The following is an 18,222-nucleotide window of genomic DNA, read 5'->3' on the forward strand; positions in this document are numbered from 1 at the left end:
ATTTTGTTGTCATTCCACTTTGTGACCATAGGTGGCACTGTGATACCAGGTTCAGTGAGAAACTCCTGACTCAAGCCCATCCCATTCCCATACACTAGGAGGCAGAATAAAATGGTGTTTGAGACAGTCAGACACTTTCTTACTGTTCCACAGGTATGTAAAACGTGAAAAACAACTTGAAAATTGTGATTTTGAGGTCACGTCAATGTATTTAGAATGGTTTGATAACTTTGGTGTATTTGTCAATGCAGCCACAGTATAGTCACACTTGTTTGTGTTATTATTTATATGTATTGAAGTTCTATGCATTTATAGTTAAACTCAAGTATTTGCCTGATATTAATAAATATTGTCCTATAGTTTTCTTTTCTACAGAGCTTTATAATATTGGTTCACTTATTCTGATACTTACATTTATTTTCTGCCTCTTTAGTTCTTTGTTGAATAAATTCTCTGTAGAGTGTATTTGTCTTTTGACAGGCGTTTCCTAATCCCTTCATGATCCATGGTCCATCTATAGACTTTAGTTTGCTGCTTTGTTGTTTTACTGGACACTTTTTGTTTAATAATGATGTGAATATTCTTCAAATGTTCCATATACATTGTCAATATGGTTTTCATGATAAAGTGTTTCCAAGTCATTCCTAAACACATTGATGCTTTCCTCTGTCCTCACTCTGCTGTAATGTGTTTTATTTATTTGTCTTGTACTTGCTGCTGTAACAGAGTTAAGGAGTTAGTAATTCCACTAACTGTAATTCTGTTATTATGGAAGCTGCACTACACTTAGTTTATTATTATTATTTATCTGCCTGTTACAATATGAAGTCGTTCACTCCTTTATTTATTTTTTATGTATTTATTATGATGTATGAGTTAGAAGCTCTTATTTTGAAAGGCCACACTAACGAGCCCCTGCAGACTTGGCGGGTTGACCCGTTTCTAGGCAACAGTCTGCTGTGGGAGTCTCGTGGTAGGTTGACTTGTACTGAGCTCCGTTAATCTAACTTTCTATTTGAGGGTTAAAGGTGACTTTATTGATCATACATGTGAAGATCTGCTCCAGACAACAACTGCTGATGTTCTGTGATGATGCTGAGTGAGATACATGACAAGTTCATTGATACGGAAAAGCTTTTCACTCACTTTGATAGCTTCATGTTAGCTTGTGGCTAATCCTAGCAGCGTGACTGTTGAACAGGCAGAGAGTGTTGTGAAGGTTATTCTGGGCTGTGGTTCTGCTGGCTCCACTGGTTTTTGGATATAGGCTCATGCTGAACATTGTATTGATAAACTCATCAGTCATTCTGTGCTGATTGGGATGTAGGGTTAGGTTACACAAGTGTCTAAAAACAAGCTACTTTTTAAATGTGATGAGTCTTATTTTAAGTATAATTAGATTTATTTTGACTAGAAATAAGACAAATATTCTTTGTAAGATTTAGAATTTTTGCAGTGTGGAGAAACACAGAGAACCAGCAGAGACACTGATAAGACATCGACGCCTATGGAGAGACATTTTAGTCAAAACTTGATGAATAAATAAAAAAAATCCTTAAATGAATTAATTAAAATCTGACAGGAAATGAATCTCAAAATAAATCCAGTAATAAATGTCGACATGTTCATGTTTGTTTATTCATTCATTTATTTACTGATTATTTTTTACATCATGTTTTTGTTTATTTCACATCAGATTGTTTACAGGACAGAGATGAATACAGTTTAATAATGAACTCAGCGTCATGGCAACAGAAAAATCATTGGGACCCAAAAAACAAGAAGAAGTTTAGAAGAATCACTGAGAAGAGTTTAAAACATCAACTGGTTTAATCCATGAATGTGAAAACGTGAGTGAGAGACAGAGACAGAGACAGAGACAGACATGTAGAGACTGAACTGTCTGTTCAACAGTGAGAAGGTTTCTGTGACAGGAGGAGACTCTGCTTCACTCAACACAGACTCAACCAGGAACCAGAACTGGACCAGAGACCAAACCCAGGATACAGAGGTTGAGTGAAGGTGGTGTTGAAGGTGTAGAGGTGGATCAGTGAGTCAGAGGAGACTCTGTAGAAGGACAGAGAGCCAGCAGGACAGTCCACATACACTGCTACTCTGTTAGAGACAGAGGAGGAGGAGGAGGAGGAGGAGGAGGAGGAGGAGGAGGAGGAGGAGGAGGAGGAGGTGATGTCTGTCCATCTCTTATTGTGCCAGACTGTGTAACCACCACCATAGCATCTCAGACACCAGGACTGATCGTTCCATCCAAACCCACAGTCTCCACTGCCTCCTTTCCTACTGATTCCTCTGTAACTCACTGATATATAAACTCCTCCTCTCATCTCGACCTCCCAGTAGCAGCGACCAGTCAGACCAGTTGAACACAGCAGCTGAGACCACGTGTCAAATCTGTCTGGATGATCAGGATATGACTGATCCTCCTCCACATGTGTTGCCTTCCTGTTGTTGTCAGACAGTTTGATCCTTGTGTGCACTGTGTTTGTGTCGATTGTGAGTGGACAGGAATCTGATGGAGAGAACAAGACACAGCTGCAGTTATTGATCATGTGATCAGTTATTGACAGTTTGATGAAGACTCATGAGGTCAGTGATGTGACAGTGTGAAGATGGTTGAATGTGCTGCTTTGTTTCCATGAATCAAAGTAAAAACAGACTTACACTTCCTCAGACCTGGTGTCAACCATGGGACTCCAGCAGGCTCCACCCTGAAAGGAGGAGGGGGGTCAGAGCAGCACCTTCTCTGTCAGCATGTGTAGCTGGGTCAATCTTTACTTTGTTTTATTCATCTGATCATTCATTATAGTCATTATTTCTTTATTTTTATCATTCATTATGGTGAACATTCTCAAAACCTGCTCGATGCTAACACTATCTAAAACAAGTTAGAATTTCCTGCTTTGTTTTATATCACTTCTATTTCTAAGTTCCATCTTCACCTGTAGCAAGGGGGAGCGATATTGGGGTAACACACTAAGGGGGACGTGGGCGACGTCGGACCAAACTCCCGGCAAAACTCTGGCTGCTCTTGTTGTGGTAAGACGTGTTGTGAAGCTCTCACGTTGCTCTGTAAAATATGCACTTAAACTGTCATGTAATGCGGTTGAAACTGTGCGCTAAAGTAACGACAGCTTTTATTAATGTGTTACCGTGTTTTTAATTGTGTTTTACGGTGAAAAAGCGGCTGTAGTTTGGGTTTAACGTGACGTCTGCCGTGTGTGTGTTTTGTGGCCTGTCGTAGGAGGCAGACTGTTTCTACCTGCAGCTGTGTGTTTCCTGACTCTGCCCCTGTGCTGCCTTTGCAGGTGCCTTTTGTCTGAAAAATGCTTTGAAATGTGATTTCTGAGATGTGTTTGTGGTAAATATATGAGAGTTGAGTCTGGTCAGAGCTGTAAAAACGTCACTAGAGCACACATTATTTCAGTTTTATTATTGTCCTTGTGTGGAGGAAAAGTATGGAATATTTTTATTTGATCATTTCATGGTGATTTTTATTCTGTTTTTCTAATGATTATTATTTACAAGTGGGTTATAGACATGTTAATTTCATGTGATTATTTTAGTTTCTATTCAGGAGAGTATCTTTTCTCTAAAATTATTATTACTATTTATTTATCCATTTATTTATTTATTCCTTTATTTTTTATTGTGACATACAATACAGTAAAGAGCAGCAAAAGAGGAACAAACTCTGGCTGCTCTTGTTGTGGAGGCAGACTGTTTCTACCTGCAGCTGTGTGTTTCCTGACTCTGCCCCTGTGCTGCCTTTGCAGAATAAATGAACCAACTCAGATCCATGGTGTTGTCCTCCTTCAGCCTATAAGCAACCATTTCACAACTGCTACACATGCACACATGGACATTACATGGCTCTCACACACACACTGTTTTATCACTGTGTTCACATGGAGGCTGGTATGTCTGGATGAACACTGAGCACAGAGAAGAAGGAGCTGGAGTCTTTATCTAGTGATGATACAGAGCAGGAGGAGACCAGGAGGAAACACTTCATCATGTCTTTTCTCCATGTGATGTCACTGCAGTGTGAGACACACACTTTCACTCTCTGACTCTCAAGCTGCACAAACACACGTCACAGCAAAGAAGATGAAGACACAACAGGTGGAGCTGACCAGCCCAGATATCCCACAATGCACCAGGAAAGAAGAAGAAAATGCTCTATTTCTTCACCCACGTTCAATTTGACTGTAGATGAACTGTCATTCAACTACTGTTCTACTCTCTGTGCTTTGCTAGGGATGTCATAATATCATAATATGACATTAGGCTGCCTTAATAACAAGCCATGACATTTACTGCAGTATTGTAAACATGTCATGATATCAACATTTCAGGGTATTATAATAGCACAGGACAATAATTATTTCATTATCCACAAGTCAACAACAAGAACATTTGGTCAAAAATAAAATACTGAAGCTTATCTGCCCCCCCCCCCCCCCCCCCTCACCTGCCTGTCTGCCCCCCCCCCCCCCCCCCCCCCACACACACCACCTCGCTCCTTCTCCCTCTTCAACTTTAAACCTGGTTCTGTATCTGCCGTCACACAGTCTCAGGTGCGTTACGTCTGACCCCAGCTCTCAGTAGAAGCTGGTCGGTCCGTGTGTGTGTCTCAGGTGCGTTACGTCTGACCAGCTCTCAGTAGAAGCTGGTCGGTCCGTGTGTGTGTCTCAGGTGCGTTACGTCTGACCAGCTCTCAGTAGAAGCTGCAGCGACTGTTGTTGTTGCTGCAGGTAGCGCTACACATCAACAACAACAGCTGCTTGTTAGTCAGCAGTGACAACGCAGCCACACACGCACCAAACAGTCGCTGACACGGTGACACGGACGTTCGCAAGCGCCGTCATTTATATGGTTAAATGTCGGCGTCGCGCGGTTCTGTCCTTTCACCCAAGCCTAAAGCCCGGAGGAGGGCGGGTGGTTGAGTGAAAATGAAGCGTTCTGATTGGCCGAAAGCACACCGCTTACGCACAGATCTGTGTGGCACCGGAGCATGATCTTCAGTGACAACAAGGCTGGTGACAACTTGATTGAAAACTGGCGAAATACGAGATGAAACATTATGCGTACTAGGAGGTCAAAATGCGTGACAAGTACGTACATGTTGGCCAGTCTCGCAGGCAGCAGCTTCTCCTGCTCTCTCTCTCCGCGCCGGTCAAACATCGACCCGTCTGGAGGCTGCTCGGTTTTCCACACACACAGGTCTGTCTCTACCGCTGTATGTATGTGTGTCTTGAGTGCAGACGCAACTGACAAATATTTATAGATGGACAAGCAAACTTAATCATCATTTATTTTATTTTGAAAATTGACCGGAGTCTCTCGCATTTTCTGTGCCCGACTTCCTGTCTGGTACGATCTGGTTCTATCCAGCTTGACGGCGCTCGTATTTTTTTCATTCAGCCACTCAGCTGTTGTTTCAAGCCGCTACTGTCACATGATCAGCGACTAGTCGACGTCCAGCTCAAAACGTCATTGTGGAGCAGTAAAGTCGACTAGTCGACTAGTCTGTGCAAACCCTAGTGTGAACACAACTTGTGTTTGTCTGAAGAAAACTCCACAGGAAGCTGAAGAATGAGGCTGTGAGCAGGTTTCCACAGGAGCCACAGCAGCAGTGAGTGGATGAAGGAGCTCTAATAGAAACCATCTGATCACAGTGACAGGACGGATCAGGATCTCATGATCAATGACTCTGTTCTTCTCTGCTCTTCACACAGATCAGCTGCAACACACTGACTCACTGTGATCAGTCACATCATGTGGAATAAAGCAGCCGTCCTCAGGACCAGTCCTGAGCTCCATCAAACCTGTCCACACATTTTGACTGGACTTGAAGTCAGAGTCCAGAGGAAGCAGAGAAACTGTAGAGCAGAGAGAACCAGGCTCAGCTCAGAGCACATGGACTCAGACAGGAAGTGAAGCTCCAGCTGCTGGAGACTTTCATTAAGGAGCCACTTTGTGGCTTCATCTGATCTGGAGTCAGCACACACACAGTCTGAAAACAGCTGTTTGATCACACACACATTCAGCCACAAACACTGATTATTACACTGTTCACTACACTCACTGTCTTCTGATTGACAGCTCCAGGCCTCTGGACAGTGAGGACATCTGGATGTCACACTGTGATTGACTGTCTCCTCAACACAACAACACATCTCATCAGGACAAGACCAGGATCTCAGAGAGACTGAGCTGATTATTGATCATCAATATCTGACCAGACAGAGACCAGAGTCCCCTACCCATAGGGCATCATCTTGCTCATTACTGTGTCACTGTGTACTGTCTCTCCCTCGTCTCCCCCTGTTTATCTCTACCCTGTTTCTTTTGTGTCTCTGTAAGCGTCTTTGGGTTACTGAAAAGCGCTATATAAATTAAATGAATTATTATTATTAATATTATAGCCCCCCCCCCCCCCCAAAAAAAAGGAACTAAGTAACTTTTACTCTGAGTAAATTTTAAATGAGCTACTTTTTACTTTTACTTAAGTAGATTTTGACACCAGTACTTGTACTTTTACTTGAGTAAAATTTCATCAAGGTAACAGTACTTTTACTAGTAGATTTTTTTGGTACTCTTTCCACCCCTGGTCAGTGGAGTGGGCGGAGCTTCACTGTGGCCTACACCACCTCTGGATATGGTCTGAGTGATGGGATCTGATGTCATCAATGCATGGATAGGGATGGGAATTGATAAGATTTTTACGATTCCAATTCCATTTTCGATTCTGCTTAACGATTCGGTTCTTTATCGATTCTCATCTGGAAAAAAAGGACAACAAACTTTGTTCACGTTTGTACTAGGGCTGCCCCCAAATAGTCGACCAAGCATTATCGACCAAAAAGTCATTAGTCGACCTAAATTTCAACATTTGGAGACATGGCTTGTCAAAATTAAGTCAAAATCAATATGACTGAACCATGTCTCTACACGGCAGGTCCCTGCAGCTGTTTTGAGCAACTTGCCAACTTTTCAGATGTTATTACAGACAGGGACGTGCACATGACTATAGAGGGGCAGGGGCTCAACATCAGAAAAGGGCAGTATCTACATTTTTTTCAGGCCTTAATATCAAAATAAATACATTAAAATAAATTACAGTTACTATTTAGTCGGAAGAGAAAGCCTGCACGCCTTCAGGACTGCAGTCAACACGCTGGACCAATTTCCCAACTTCCCGAAACAGAGTCATGACTTCTGAACTGGTAGGCTAAGGCTAATATGGTATTGGGTGCACAGTAACATGGCTTGCAGGAAAAAAAATCACGTGAGTGCAAGTGCAAAATAGAAGTAGGCTAAGCCTACAGGCTACAACACACAAAACCAAGGAGTGACTACTGTGACTGCTACTGTGCATATTTACCAACAGCAGAAATATTTACAACAGCAAAGTCACAATTACCAGTAACTCAATATCTGTAAACAAATTCAAATAGTGAAATCAAGCTGAGTGAGTGATTCCTCCTGTTGCTGCTGTTGTTCACTACATTCAGGTGATGTTAGACAGAGGACGGGGTGGGGCTTAACTCTTAACAAGCAGTTAGCTAAACAAACACAAATGGGCGCTTTTCTGAAATAAATATGACTCATATTAAGCTCGTTGAATAAGTGGAAGGTGACTTGTCAGAACCGACAAGGAAGTTATGTTCGTGGATTTATAACTCACAAGATTCGACACAAGTCGCTCCACTGTCACGTCTCATCTATGTGCGGCACACACAGAGTTATCGACGAGGCGGCAGCTTCTACCTCTCTCTCTCTCTCTCTCTCTCTGGACGTGCATGTGAGGGAGCGCGCACCGCGGGGCAGCCCCCCCCGCCCCTCAGTGAGAGACAGAGCGGAGCAGCAGCGGACAACACACACACACACACCAACGTACATACACAATACCGTGTATATTACAAGGAAAAGCGTACGGTAGATAACCGTGGCATTTTTACAGCGCGGTTGTTTACATCCTCATGCACAACAGGAATGCATTTATTGAAAAAAAAAAAAACATTAAAAAAGGGTACTTTTTAATACGAGGCAAAAAGGGCAGGGGCTCAAGCACCCTTTGGGCCCTATGTGTGCACGTGCCTGATTACAGACGTGTCTGGTTTGGAGACTCGGACGTGAAAGCATGAGGTGATCACTGCTGTTTTCAACGAGCAGCGGGTGTTACCGTGAGCCCCGTCCCAAAGCACTCACTGGCAGTCAGGCGGAGCTGCAGTCAGAGACCCGCACCGCTCCACGCCGCTGACCACCCACCACCAGCCTCAGCTCAGTCACTCACCTCATCTACCGTGTTTATAGTGATAAACAGGCACACTGCCTGTAATTAAACCCGACCGCCGTGTTGGACTCACCAGCATTAATTCACAGAGCGACCGCGGCAAGAAAAAAAAAAAGGACTGGAATTGATAAGGGAATCGTTTGCCAATTTTGCAAACGATTCCCAGGAATTGAAACACTGGGAACAGATTCTCAACAAGAACCGGTTTTCGATTCCCATCCCTATGCATGGATCACCTGAGATAGATGTTAATACCAGGTGTGACCAGGTGTGAACGGGGCCATAGAAAATGTTCCAGCTCCTCCTCCTCTATCAGACAGTGTGTGTGGCTGCAGCAGCCTCTCCATACCTGAGAGAGTCCAGTCTCCAGTCTGGATCCTCCAGTCCAGCAGACAGCAGCTTCACTCCTGAGGCTCCTGGATGGTTGTAGCTCAGGTCCAGCTCTCTCAGATGGGAGGGGTTGGAGCTCAGAGCTGAGGCCAGAGAAGCACAGCCTTCCTCTGTGACCTGACATCCTGACAGACTGAACACACAACAACACACAGGAACCATCTGTCAACACCTGCTGCTGTGTTCAAGTGGCATCAGATAAACAGCTGGATGGATCCTCACCTGAGAGTCTCCAGTCTACAGTGTGGACTCTCCAGTCCACCAGACAGCAGCTTCACTCCTGAGTCCTGCAGGTTGTTGTTACCCAGGTCCAGGTGTCTCAGACTAGAGGACTGGGAGCTGAGGACTGAGGACAGAGCTTCACAGCTTCTCTCTGAGAGGTTACAGCCGCTTAGTCTGAAGAGGAATTCAAGGAATAACACTCACATACTCAATATGAAGGAAATAACAGGTTAGAATCATAATTACACAACAACAATTTCAACACAAACCTGAGAGTTTACAGTGTTTCTTACTCAACATGTTCTAGTTTGTATAAATAGATTTATAGATAGATTTGACTATAAACTGTGACTGTGATGGTACCATTCCAATATTCTCCGGTCCGCGATTTCATTTGTAATGACGGACGGCTGTTTTTTCAGTCAATGATTCAAAATGATCATCTGGCGACCGTGGTACCGACCGCTCCTCCTGCACCGCTTTATATCAAATGACGGACAGGATAAGGAAGAGGATAAGGAAGTACCGGGACGGGGAATCACGTGAGTTCGGTGCTTTGTGACGTCAAGCTGCACAGCACTTCTAAGGCCCAATCCCATTTCCCCCCTTGGCCCTACCACTTACCCCTACCCCTCCGTTTTGCGCGTTCACGTGTAGGGGTAGGGGTGTCCCAATCCCCGTTAGGACAGAGGGGTAGGGGGAAGGGGTAGGGCTACATAGCCCTCCAAACGGAGATTTTTCAGAGGCACACTCCAAACGGAGGGGTATGAAAAGTTTCCCAGAATGCATCTTGCGGCAGCCGGCAGCGGTGGCTGTAAAACGAAAAGCTGTTTTATTTCTCACTGTAGCGCGGTTATTACGTCACTTTATTAAGTTTTAATATTTTTTCTTGCGAGAAAGTAACTATTTAGGTCCCAAATGTGCGATTAGTTTACCCAAATGACGGCGGGTTAGAAGTATGCTCCGACGTTTTTTCGGAGAAGTGAAGCTCCAGGAGGAGCGGCTCCTCACAGAGACAGCAGCCGGTCTGCAGCGCTGCTCCGCCGGCCAAATTACGTCCTTGTCCCGGTCCCGCCGGGAGAGAAGGCGGTCGTTAATTAACTTATCCGCGGGTTTTTAGAGGTTTACCACCAGCATGTTAAATTCTTTTTAGCATTTAAATGTTGGTCTTATTGATGAAATCTGACAATTGTGGCAGTAGCATTAGTTTATTTGGATGAAAAGTTATGCTTCATGTACCAGACAGAGGAGCAGGCAGCGCTGCCTCTGGGCTCTGTGTACAGAAATCACCACATTTACATCGGTAAATAAATGTTTTACAATAAACCGATCAGTCTGCATTAAGTTTTATCTTATTTTATTAAGTTATATGGAACACGCTATTTGATTTCTGGCAAAAGCTCGCCGCATCAGCTTACGTAAAAGCCAGTGAGACTACGTGATGACGTATGTGACTGTTGAAGGGGTGTCCCAATTCGGAGGGGTTGACTTTCTACCCCTACCCCTTGTAGCTCCGTTTCAAGGGGCGAGGGGCAAGGGGTAGGGGAAGGGGTAGGGGTAAAAAAGAGAAATGGGATTGGGCCTAATTCCCCTGTTTGGAGACACTATCTCAAAAAAGTGTAGCAATCAGTTTAGGGAGTGGACAGACTTTTTTCAGCTCCAGGCGTCATAGAAAGGCCACGGGAACACATAGAACCACTACAAAACCAGTAGAAAGTGGATTTTGCATAATATGGGCCCTTTAAATAAATAATCAGCTGTTGTTTTTAAGTAGAATCTCCTTCTACCTCCATCACCAGGCTCTAATCACTGCCACTAACAAACTATATGAATTAATGAACTAAAAATGTTGAGACTGAGAAAATATTTTACCACTTAAACAATGAGTCATATTCTGCTGAAAGTGGAAAAACCAGGTAAAACTGTCATAAAACCTGAGCAGTGTTCACTCTGGTGACAGTGAACGCTGCTCAGGTTCATCATTTATAAACTGATTCATTCAGTTCAACGTTCACTAAAAACATGAACATGTCCAATGAAGCACAGTCTTCCTCTGTGACCAGACATCCTGACAGACTGAACACACACAACAACACACAGGAACCCTCTGTCAACACCTGCTGCTGTGTTCAAGTGGCATCAGATAAACAGCTGGATGGATCCTCACCTGAGAGTTTCCAGTCTCCAGTCTGGATCCTCCAGTCCAGCAGACAGCAGCTTCACTCCTGAGGCTCCTGGGTGGTTGTAGCTCAGGTCCAGCTCTCTTAGATGGGAGGGGTTGGAGCTCAGAGCTGAGGCCAGAGAAGCACAGCCTTCCTCTGTGACCAGACATCCTGACAGACTGAACACACACAACAACACACAGGAACCCTCTGTCAACACCTGCTGCTGTGTTCAAGTGGCATCAGATAAACAGCTGGATGGATCCTCACCTGAGATTCTCCAGTCTACAGTGTGGACTCTCCAGTCCACCAGACAGCAGCTTCACTCCTGAGTCCTGCAGGTTGTTGCTACTCAGGTCCAGGTGTCTCAGACTAGAGGACTGGGAGCTGAGGACTGAGGACAGAGCTTCACAGCTTCTCTCTGAGAGGTTACAGCCGCTCAGTCTGAAGAGATGATCATGAGGAATTAAAGAAGAAAGGAATTAAATATCTGTCCTGTTGAAAGACAGAAGGGTTTTTATATAATGATGAATAAATCCATCTATCTCTACACTTACAGAGCTTTGTTAGAGGCTTTGCCTTTGACCACTGGCAGCAGCCTCAGAAGAGCCTCCTCTGAAGCAGAGTATTTCTTCAGGTCAAACTCATCCAGATCTTCTTCTGATGACAGTAAGATGAAGCCCAGAGCCGACCATTGACCAGGAGATGGTTTTTCTGTGTAGAGACGTCTTGAACTCAGGTACCGTTGGATGTCTTCCACTAGAGAACGATCATTCAGTTCATTCAGACAGTGGAACAGGTTGATGCTTCTCTCTGCAGAGGGAGTCTCTTCAATCTTCTTCTTGATGTACTGGACTGTTTCCTGATTGGACCGTGAGTCACTTCCTGTCTGTGTCATCAGACCTCGTAGGAGATTCTGATTGGTGTCCAGTGAAAGACCCAGGAGGAAGCGGAGGAACAAGTCCAGGTGTCCATTTGGACTCTGTAAGGCCTCGTCCACAGCGCTCTGGTAGAAGTTTGTCTCTGCAGATTTGACTCCTGTTGTTTCAGTCTTCTTGGAGGTTGTTTGTTGTTGTGACATCAGGTTGAGTCCAGAGATGATGAAGGTCAGATGGACATGAAGAGCAGCCAGAAACTCCTGAACACTCAGATGGACGAAGCAGAACACCTTGTCCTGGTACTGGCCACTCTCCTCTTTAAAGATCTGTGTGAACACTCCTGAGTACACTGAGGCTGCTCTGATATCGATGCCACACTCTGTCAGGTCAGATTCATAGAAGATCAGGTTTCCTTTCTGCAGCTGCTCAAACGCCAGTTTTCCCAGAGTCTCAATCATCTTCCTGCTCTCTGGACTCCAGTGTGAATCTGTCTCAGCTCCTCCATCATACTTGACCTTCTTCAGTTTTAGATGAACCACCAGGAAGTGGATGTACATCTCAGTCAGGGTCTTGGGCAGCTCTCCTCCCTCTCTGGTCTTCAACAGCTCCTCCAGAACTGTAGCAGTGATCCAGCAGAAGACTGGGATGTGGCACATGATGTGGAGGCTTCGTGAGGTCTTGATGTGGGAGATGATCTCTCTGGCCTGCTCCTCATCTCTGAACCTCTTCCTGAAGTACTCCTCCTTCTGTGGGTCAGTGAACCCTCTGACCTCTGTCACCATGTCGACACACTGAGGAGGGATCTGATTGGCTGCTGCAGGTCGTGTGGTTATCCAGAGGCGAGCAGAGGGAAGCAGGTTCCCCCTGATGAGGTTGGTCAGCAGCACGTTGACTGAGGTGGACTCTGTCACATCAGTCAGGATCTCAGTGTTGTGGAAGTCCAGAGGAAGTCGACACTCATCCAGACCGTCAAAGATGAAGACGACCTGGAACTGATCAAACCTGCTGATTCCTGCTTCTTTGGTTTCAGTGAAGAAGTGATGAACAAGTTCCACCAAGCTGAACTTTTCCTCTTTCAGCACATTCAGCTCTCTGAAGGTGAAGGGAAATGTGAAGTGTATGTCCTGGTTGGTTTTGTCTTCAGCCCAGTCCAGAGTGAACTTCTGTGTTAAGACTGTTTTTCCAATGCCAGCCACTCCCTTTGTCATCACTCTTCTGATTGGTCGGTCTCTTCCAGGTGGGGCTTTAAAGATGTCTTCTTGTCTGATGGTTGTTTCTGGTCTGTGTGGTTTCCTGGACGCTGTTTCAATCTGTCTGACCTCATGTTCATCATTGACCCCTCCAGCCCCTCCCTCTGTGATGTAGAGCTCTGTGTAGATCTGGTTCAGAAGGGTTGGGTTTCCTGCTTTAGAGATCCCCTCAAACACACACTGGAACTTCTTCTTCAGGACAGATTTGAGTTTACGTCGACAAACTGGAGCAGCATATCCTGAATGAAAACGCAAGGAATAAGATCAATAAGAAAATATAACATTTTAATTCCTCTAAATAACGACTAACATGTTTCCCTCCATGTGTTGATGTCAGTGAACGTCTCATTTGTCCATCATGTTGAATCTTTAGAGAAATCCTCTTACTGTGCTGCAGACTCTCAGCCAGCTCCTCCTGCTTCATCCTCCTCAGGAAGTTCACTGTGATCTTCACTAATGCGTCTCTGCTGCTCCTCCTCTGCTCTTCATCCTCACCATCCACCACCTCCTCATCCTCCCTCTGACTCCCTGAGCATTCTGGGTAATCTGGACTCAGAGCCTTGTGCATCTTCTTCAGCTCGTTCTTGACAAAAGTGACCATGTTCTCCTCCAGCAGCTGGAACAGAAACTCTATGAGTGACAGCATCAAACTAAAACCATGGAGCCAAACATCAGATCCATGTTGGACAGACTGACAATCCACTGGTGTCAAAGTGCAGCATGGAGATGATGGTGAACACAACAGATGTAACAGCTGCTGTTGGACATGTCCTCACCATAAATATGGAGTCCAGGTGTGTTTGATGCTGCTGGGCAGACTGACCACTGGGAACCTCTGAGCTCTCCTGGTCCACTCTGTGGAGGAATCAGTGTCAAGTCAACATCAGGACAGAGAGATAATACAAGATGGACTTTATATGTCCCCTGAGGACGTTCACAACAGACAGAGACACTTTGGTTTCAGACCTGGTCCAACAACACGTCGTACAAACTGGTTCTTTTCTACAATAACCTGAGTCTGACTGTCAGTTACAGCTTACATCTGATCAGCTGATCCTCGTCCTCCTTTAAAGTTAATGCTCCAGCCCTTTGACCGGTCACTCTTTAAAGACAGACAGCTGGGTTCAGGAGAGTCTGGTCTCTGCTGCTGGATCCTGAAACAACAACACAACTCATGTTTAACAGTTTTAGGTTTTCAACAGAATGTTTTTTAACATTGTGTTTTTCCAAAGAAACTTATTTTTAAGATTTTCATCAAGTGCTGCACATCTTCAGTCTGAGCAAACTATTTAATAGTTTATTATTATTTAATATATCCCATAATTAAATAACAATCCTTGATTTGTTTCTATTTTACTGTAGATAAAAGCTGTAAACTATGATGAAGATTTCTTTTACATCAGAAAATGTCATTCATCTGTTTGTTTTGTTCTGTAGATGAGTTGAAGTTTCTAGTTTCTTCATGCATTTTGCTCGTTCTCTCTCTCAGTATTTGTGCACGTCTGTTGGTCTGCTCCTGTAAAAAGCAGCTGCTGAGATTCTGCTTCAGCTCCTGTAACTGATCTGATCTTCTGTCTCTGCTCTCTGTGTCTGACATCACTCTGAACTCACTAGAAATCACTAATCGGCCCCTCGTCCTGTTGCACACCTCAAAGCTGCCACCAGGAGGCGACTTGATGCAGCCAACATCACCATGTTTTCTTCTACAGTGGGTACTAGTTTCATTTGGACGTCTCCCTCACGGAAAGCGTGATTCACGCGTTGCGTGAAATTGTAGGTCACATTGTAGCCACTAGGTGGAAGCATCATACTGAGATGCAGCTCAAAAGATTTTGGGATAATTCCACGTTTGACCACAACGTAGCTGCAATGGAGAGTGGTGCTGTGCTAGAGAGTGAATGGAGAGAGGGACCGCTATGCCGGTCAATCAGATCAATGTTGTTGTTTTTTATTGTATCACAGTGGTTACAGCAGGCGCGGCGCCAGGATTTCAATTTTGGACGGGCCACAGTAATTTTGGATGGGCCACTACTTAGGAAAAAATAACATTAACATACATAGAGCTGGAAATTATTCCTGAATGACTCGTTCGTGTGTTGCCTTGAAAGCACACATCTGCTGAGACCTATGGCTGAGACGAGCTTTGACAGCGCGGTGCGCCGCTCTCTACCGTTAAAAGTTAATCTAGCTCACCCAGCGGACCTCTCTCTCTCCTCGTCTCTCTCGCTCTCGCTCTCACTGTCTCTCTCCTGTTACCCTATATGTGTTTAACCAAATACACGAAAAGCCAAATCAAATCAGAAATGCGTAGCCCACTTCTTTTTAACTCACTTATTTTCATTAAGTAATAAAATATCTCAACATTTTGCCATCATTAAAGGTTGAATATGTAGAATATTTATTAAAAGCTATATTTTTTCAAAAATAATACATCCAGGGGGCGTTTAGAGGGGTACAGAATGAAAGTATTGCTTTTCCATAAAAAACATTTTTTTAGTCTGAATTATTATTTTTAATTTTTTTGACGGGCTCGACAATGACTTTCTGTCAACGTTCTGTTTACATTCGTACCTGCCTGCAGCCGACACGTGGCTCAGTTCTCCGCTGTTTTCCTGCCTCCTCCCGGTCGTATGCGTTTGTTTCCAACCAAGCCTTTTTAATAATAAATCGGTGGATCAATGGATTATCATATACATGTTAGGATGGGTGTATTTGTGTAGTCTTGTCTGTCATAAACACTGTTGCGGACTCTCGGTGCCAACTGAGCTCCTTTTTTTTTTTTTTTTTCAACTTGATGAGAGCAGTGACAGCGGAGGCTCTGAGCGCAGGTTTGGTTTTCAGCAGCAGTGTGGAGGGCAGAGAGCCTCCACTCTCTCTGTAACACGCAAGTCATTTATTATGCTGTTAATGAAACATAAGGTAAATATCCTGCATAGTTCTCCTCCTCTGCTGTCCTCTGATCAGAGCGGAGTCCCTAGCAACGGCCCGTTTTACCTAGCAACGGTCTGGCAATCGACTGCTGGAATTCTTTTTCTGTTGTTGTTCTGGTAATCTTACATATTCAACCTTTAAGTGAATGGTGTTTTGATGCATTTTAATTGACATTTTATTTATTTTTTCCTTTAGTTTACTGTATTGAAATCTGTTCAGAGGAACTGAATTTGAAATTGATACATTGAATTTAGATTAATAGGGAATTTAGATTATTAGGGTGCACCCAAAGATAGAATATTTAGCTAAATTACTGTAGATACCTGCCTGATATTATTGAACGTAATATCTGTTATTGTTTTGTTTTGTCTGAGAATTTTGTCTGTCTTATTTTAACTTATTTATTTATTTATCTGTCTATTTGTTTATCTATTTATTCTATTCTATTCAATTATTCATTTTTCTACAACTAAAGCCGGCATTATTTTAACATTTAAACCTTTGCCTCCTGAGTCTCATTCTCTCATTCATGGTGCTCCAGTAGTCGAACCTAACAAATAGATTAATCCACAAGTCCTGGTATTTTGAAATTTCTCGTAAGTGTGACAATATGACCGCACACAAAATCTCTGTGGTAAACAGGGTGGCCACTCCGCCAATTTGAGGAAACACATTTAGCTGGTGTCAGCCCTGTCATAGCCCGACCAGGGGCCTCATTTATCAAAGAGGGTGTAAAACTGCTACTAAAGTTTTGCGTACGGCGAAAAGACAAAAATGGCGTACACCCGAAATATTTACACCTTTTTCAGATCAATCAAACTGTGTGTACGCACAACTCTCCGCATTTCCCTTTGATAAATCACACCGGACCCAAGAATGGTGCACACGTGAACACACCTCTTACTCCACCCCCAGAACGCCTATATACAACTATATATGGTCAGCACGTGCATATTTAATTAGCCATGTGGCTCTGTGGAGCGGCTACAAAGTGACAACAAAGTGACAACGGAGACACTGGCCCTCATTTATTAAACTTGCGTACACCAGAAAAATGGGTGTACACCAAATTCACCGCAAGGATCGGCATTTATCAATCTGAGCGTGAGCGTACGGTACGCACAAATCTCACGCCAGCTCTGACCAGGTGTACGCACATTTGGAACCAGCGTAGAACATGCAGGAAGGAGTGCTGCTGTGTCAGAATGATTATTAAACCATAGTCTAATAACGCAGCGATGTGGACCACATGTTGTTGTTGTTTATATTGATAAAAAGATAAAAAGTAGCCAAAAAAAAAAGAAACGCTACAACCAAGTCCGTGTTGAAAATTTAACTCGACTTTTATTTTGAGCAACTGAGATGAATTAAAAACCACGACGTGACAGATGCTCGTTAATCAGCTGTGTGAACTGAAACAGTCAATGACAGACAGACCTGTTGTTGTTAGATCACACACACAAACTTCCAACATCTCCTGCACCAGAGCATGACCTCAGTCTCTCTCTCTGCCGGACACCGGAGCCCCCGGGGGAGGGGGGAGGGGGGGTTGGGTGGGGGCTCGGGGCTCCGCTACCTGTCCAGGTGCAGCTGATCTCCGCGGCAGAGTGTTTTTTTTTTTTTTTCCCCGTCACCGGGACCTGTCAGCGGGAGATCGAGCCGGTGTTTCACATCCCTCCATCAGCCGAACCATGCCAGCGGTGCTGATGGTCATAAGTCGCGTTCGCAATATGATTTCTCCTCAATCACTTGTGCACATTTCATGAGATCGCTGGGTTTCCTGACGTGGTCGGTGACACGTGCGTCTGCAGCCTCCATCCACCGGGATTGTGTTGTCTTGCTTTATCTTATAATGAGCAGACGAGGCGTGATAGCTGGTCTTTCCATGTTTACTTAACAGCTCATATTCAGTACAACATTATCGTGCTACCTGCATGGCTACGTACACACTCCAGTGCAGGCGGGGCTTCCATGCATGCTCCTCGCTACTGCGGCATGCTGGGTAATGTAGTTCTTATGCTATACTCATAACATCACATCTTTCCCCCTATAAAAGAAATGATATTTACCCC

At 44.2% G+C, this 18,222-nt stretch overlaps 2 protein-coding genes across 2 annotated transcripts in view; both read right to left on the reverse strand.

Annotated features, from left to right (window-relative positions):
- The window catches only part of LOC310995914 (uncharacterized protein), a 213,697-nt gene that overhangs the window by 107,967 nt on the left and 87,508 nt on the right, over positions 1–18,222 (reverse strand). Inside the window, exons 3-7 of the mRNA XM_083985125.1 lie at positions 11,649–13,458; positions 11,362–11,535; positions 11,097–11,270; positions 8,930–9,103; positions 8,667–8,840 (exon numbers count right to left, since the gene is read on the reverse strand). Of these exons, the coding sequence (XP_083841251.1) occupies positions 8,667–8,840; positions 8,930–9,103; positions 11,097–11,270; positions 11,362–11,535; positions 11,649–13,458 (2,506 nt within the window). The remainder of the gene's footprint in view (positions 1–8,666; positions 8,841–8,929; positions 9,104–11,096; positions 11,271–11,361; positions 11,536–11,648; positions 13,459–18,222) is intronic.
- The window catches only part of LOC310995948 (NLR family CARD domain-containing protein 3-like), an 84,536-nt gene that overhangs the window by 28,633 nt on the left and 37,681 nt on the right, over positions 1–18,222 (reverse strand). The gene's annotated exons all lie outside the window — the stretch shown is intronic.

The sequence above is a fragment of the Trachurus trachurus genome, assembly GCF_905171665.1.
Source record: "Trachurus trachurus genome assembly, chromosome: 13".
Classification (NCBI taxonomy): domain Eukaryota; kingdom Metazoa; phylum Chordata; class Actinopteri; order Carangiformes; family Carangidae; genus Trachurus; species Trachurus trachurus.